Below are 3,316 nucleotides of genomic sequence, written 5' to 3'. Positions count from 1 at the left end.
TAGTGGAAATTGAAACTAACAGATCAAAGGAATGGAATTTAAAACAATTGGTTTCTTGTCTAATTAGGCAACAAAATTATATTTTCTAAAGGTATACAATATCTTAGTCCTAATGACCTAAAAAGAGATATTGTGCAGCCAAAAATGATTTTAACCTGCACCTCGTGGTTTTAACTTAATTTATAGATCAAGACATTTTAAAGAAAGAAAACTCTAGAAACCACTATTTTGCTTGTTAACTACTTGTTTTACTTCATTTATATACATAATAATGGTTTTTTAATGCAATTACATTAAAACAACAAAAGATGGTCTTTTAATGCTATTCAATTAAAAACAACATACTGATAGTTTTAATAATCTATAATCCAACTTGCTAGCTACTTTAAGAAATCAAAAGCATCATTAACAACAACCATTTTGTAGCATGCTTAAATATTATATGTTAAAGGTTTAGAAGATATCTAACAATCAAGTATTTTAATATCCTTGCTATCCATACATCAAAAATTACATAAATGAATCCTCGAAACATATAAATACATCTGAAAGGAAAAATCTGAACCAAAAGAATAACCAGATGAGACATTTTGTTGAAATCCTCTTGCATAGCTGTCTGGCCTTGCATATTGTACACACTTTTTAAATACATCATAATCAAATCTCATCTCAACTCCATTCTTGATTTCATACATACAATCAGATATAAACGGATGGTCTGATTTCATATAGATACAAATCATATCTTCAACTGATTTCAGAAAAAAAAAAAAAAACAAAAAACAAAAAACAAAAAACAAAAACAATTCCTGTTGTTGTGGAGGTCAACACTGCTAAAGGCTGTGAAGGCCGACGCCGAAGTCGCTGGAGGAAGCTGCTGATTTCTAGTTGTGTGGAAGAGCAGTGGTGGAATGGAAGAAGCGATGTCGGCTGTTGAATAGAGGCATGCATTTTTGTGTGTTTTCTTTTAGGACGCAAGGGCACAAAGGGAGCAATGGCTTTTTTTTTTTTTGGGTCCACAACAATTTTCATTTAGACCAACTCAGGAGATTGGTCAGCTATTACTAACCGAGTCAACTAATTTTGGGCTTTACCAAACAGCTTGATCAAACGGAGTTAACCGAAACTTGCTAACCGGACCCAATCAACACATTATCAAACAACCCCTTAGTCTCATCTTTTATTTTACTAAAAATGCTAGGATTTTAAATAAAATATAAATTTCAAAATACAATCAATTTGTAAATACTTTTTTAGGTATACAATTTTAAATAAATAAAAAAACTTTGTTGGGGTCATAATAATACTCCCGGATTATTTCCTAAATTAAAGTTATCCTTTTCGAGGTAACTTCGTGATTTGTTTTAATTCTTTCGGTTTGCAAAATCAGTACAATCTCCGTGTGTGTGAGAGAATGTATATATGTGTGTGTGGAGAGACGGAAATCTATTTCTTCTCCACACTATCATCGCTCTTACATCGTCAATTTAATTCCATATATTTTTTTTATTCTTTTATTTGAAAAATCAAATACAGGATCGTCTCTGTTGCATATTCAATATTGAAGTTACTGGTATAGTGGTATACTGTACTTCTCATCTCTCTCAGTCTCTAAACTTCCTTAAATAATAGTTGAAGTTACTGGTGTTTCTATTCATAGATTCGAAGACATGGGACGAGCGAAAGTACACATGGAACCCATCAACAACAACAAGAAGCGCAAAGTGACATTCCACAGACGTAAAAATTGCCTTATCAAGAAGGCTCTTGAACTCACAACCCTCTGCGATGTCAAAGTCTCCATGATCATCCGCACCGATCAACAAGAACCAGAAATCTTCCCTCCTGATCCCCGTCAAGTTAAAGGTTTGATTGATCTTTACAAACGGCAGAAAAGTATGGATCCTGGGAAGATTCGGTATTTCAGTTTATCAGATTTTTTCAACGGGAGAAAGATAGATATTGAACAAGAACCTGCTAAGGAAAAAAAGAAGAACATGGAAGCAAAGTACCCGACGTGGTTTGAGTTCTTGAACAATTCCTCCGGAGTGCAGTTAATGGAATTCGCTTTTGGGTTGGAAGCCAAAATCGATATTGTTAAAAGAAAGATTGAGTCTCTCAAGGCTGACAAGATAAAGAATCTTGATCATCACGTTAACTACCCTGGAACCCTTCTTGATGTTCATAGTTCTTTCGTTACACCATCGATAAACCCTAGCCCTTTGCCAATGAACTACAATCATCCTGTCTTTGATCCTTCACATTTGTTTACTGATCAGATTAACTTTAACATGCATCCAACAAGCCCCAATTCAGAAATACTGAAGTTGCTTATGAACGACAATGATGACTGCTACGATAATGAGAATTTCGGACTACAACCTGAATTACCAACGATGATCCCAATGAATTACAACGATCCTGTATTTGCTGATCAAAATAGTTTCAACATGCAATCAGAAAACCCTATTTCAGAAACGTTGAAGTTGGTGTCGAGAGAGAATGATGATTTCTCTCATTATGAGAATTTCAGCCTCCAACCTGAACCACAAACGATGATCCCAATGGGTTACAATGATCTTGTATTTTCTGATCAAAATAGTATTCACATGCAATCAGAAAACCCTAATTTAGAAACATTGAACTTGGTGACGAGGGAGAACGATGACTGCTATGATTATGAAAATTTCAGCCTTACGCCTGAAACATCAACGTTTGGGCTTCCATTTGAGACACCTAAATGGCCGTCATTTATGCACATGAATCCAGTCTCAACGTATGAGTCTTCTTCCCAAATTACGGAGTACAGCGCAGGAGCAGATGGTAATGATTATCATTACATAGTTTAAGTGATTCTTTAATTTTAATGTTAACATTTCTGGTGGATAATCTTAACATAGGTTGTTATGTATTTTTGTTCATGTCTGGCTCACGAACAGTATATCATATGTTTTCTTTTAATTGATTGGATCATATTATCTTAATATTTTACATGTTTTTGCATTTCAATATCTTTTGTTAATTAAATAAATGTTTGGAAAAATATTGATGATTGGATAATGTTCTTTTGTATGCCTATTTTTTATGTCTCATGTGTATAATATTGGATAGAGCCTAAACATCTTGATTGAATGTCATTGTTCTGTTTTGTCAATTTTCGAGAAAAGGTTTGTACTCATTAATCTGACCAGTTTTCAACCTAAAACCTTCGGTAATGAAACCACAGGAACTTGATCCATGAAATCAACATTGCTATGATTTGAAAAAATCCAGTGAAATATACAAGTCTCATTTAATTCCACATTGGTTAATTAAG

The 3,316-nt window shown here is 33.7% G+C and overlaps 1 protein-coding gene across 1 annotated transcript; it reads left to right on the top strand.

Annotated features, from left to right (window-relative positions):
* The first annotated feature begins 1,653 nt into the window (after window positions 1-1,653).
* On the top strand, window positions 1,654-2,849 carry LOC145036004 (uncharacterized). The gene has a single exon (XM_078984495.1). The coding sequence runs from the start codon at window positions 1,671-1,673 to the stop codon at window positions 2,847-2,849; it is 1,179 nt and encodes a 392-aa protein (XP_078840621.1). The 5' UTR covers window positions 1,654-1,670.
* The last annotated feature ends 467 nt before the right edge of the window (window positions 2,850-3,316 follow it).

The sequence above is a fragment of the Lactuca saligna genome, chromosome 3, assembly GCF_052625555.1.
Source record: "Lactuca saligna cultivar CGN05327 chromosome 3, ASM5262555v1, whole genome shotgun sequence".
Taxonomy (NCBI): Eukaryota; Viridiplantae; Streptophyta; class Magnoliopsida; order Asterales; family Asteraceae; genus Lactuca; species Lactuca saligna.
The sequence above is the reverse complement of the archived record's forward strand: the minus strand, read 5'-3'. Positions and strand labels throughout refer to the sequence as shown.

What these genes read in the sequence shown, in the direction of transcription:
- LOC145036004 (XM_078984495.1), top strand. Translation starts at nt 1,671, where the DNA reads ATGGGACGAGCGAAAGTACACATGGAACCCATCAACAACAACAAGAAG.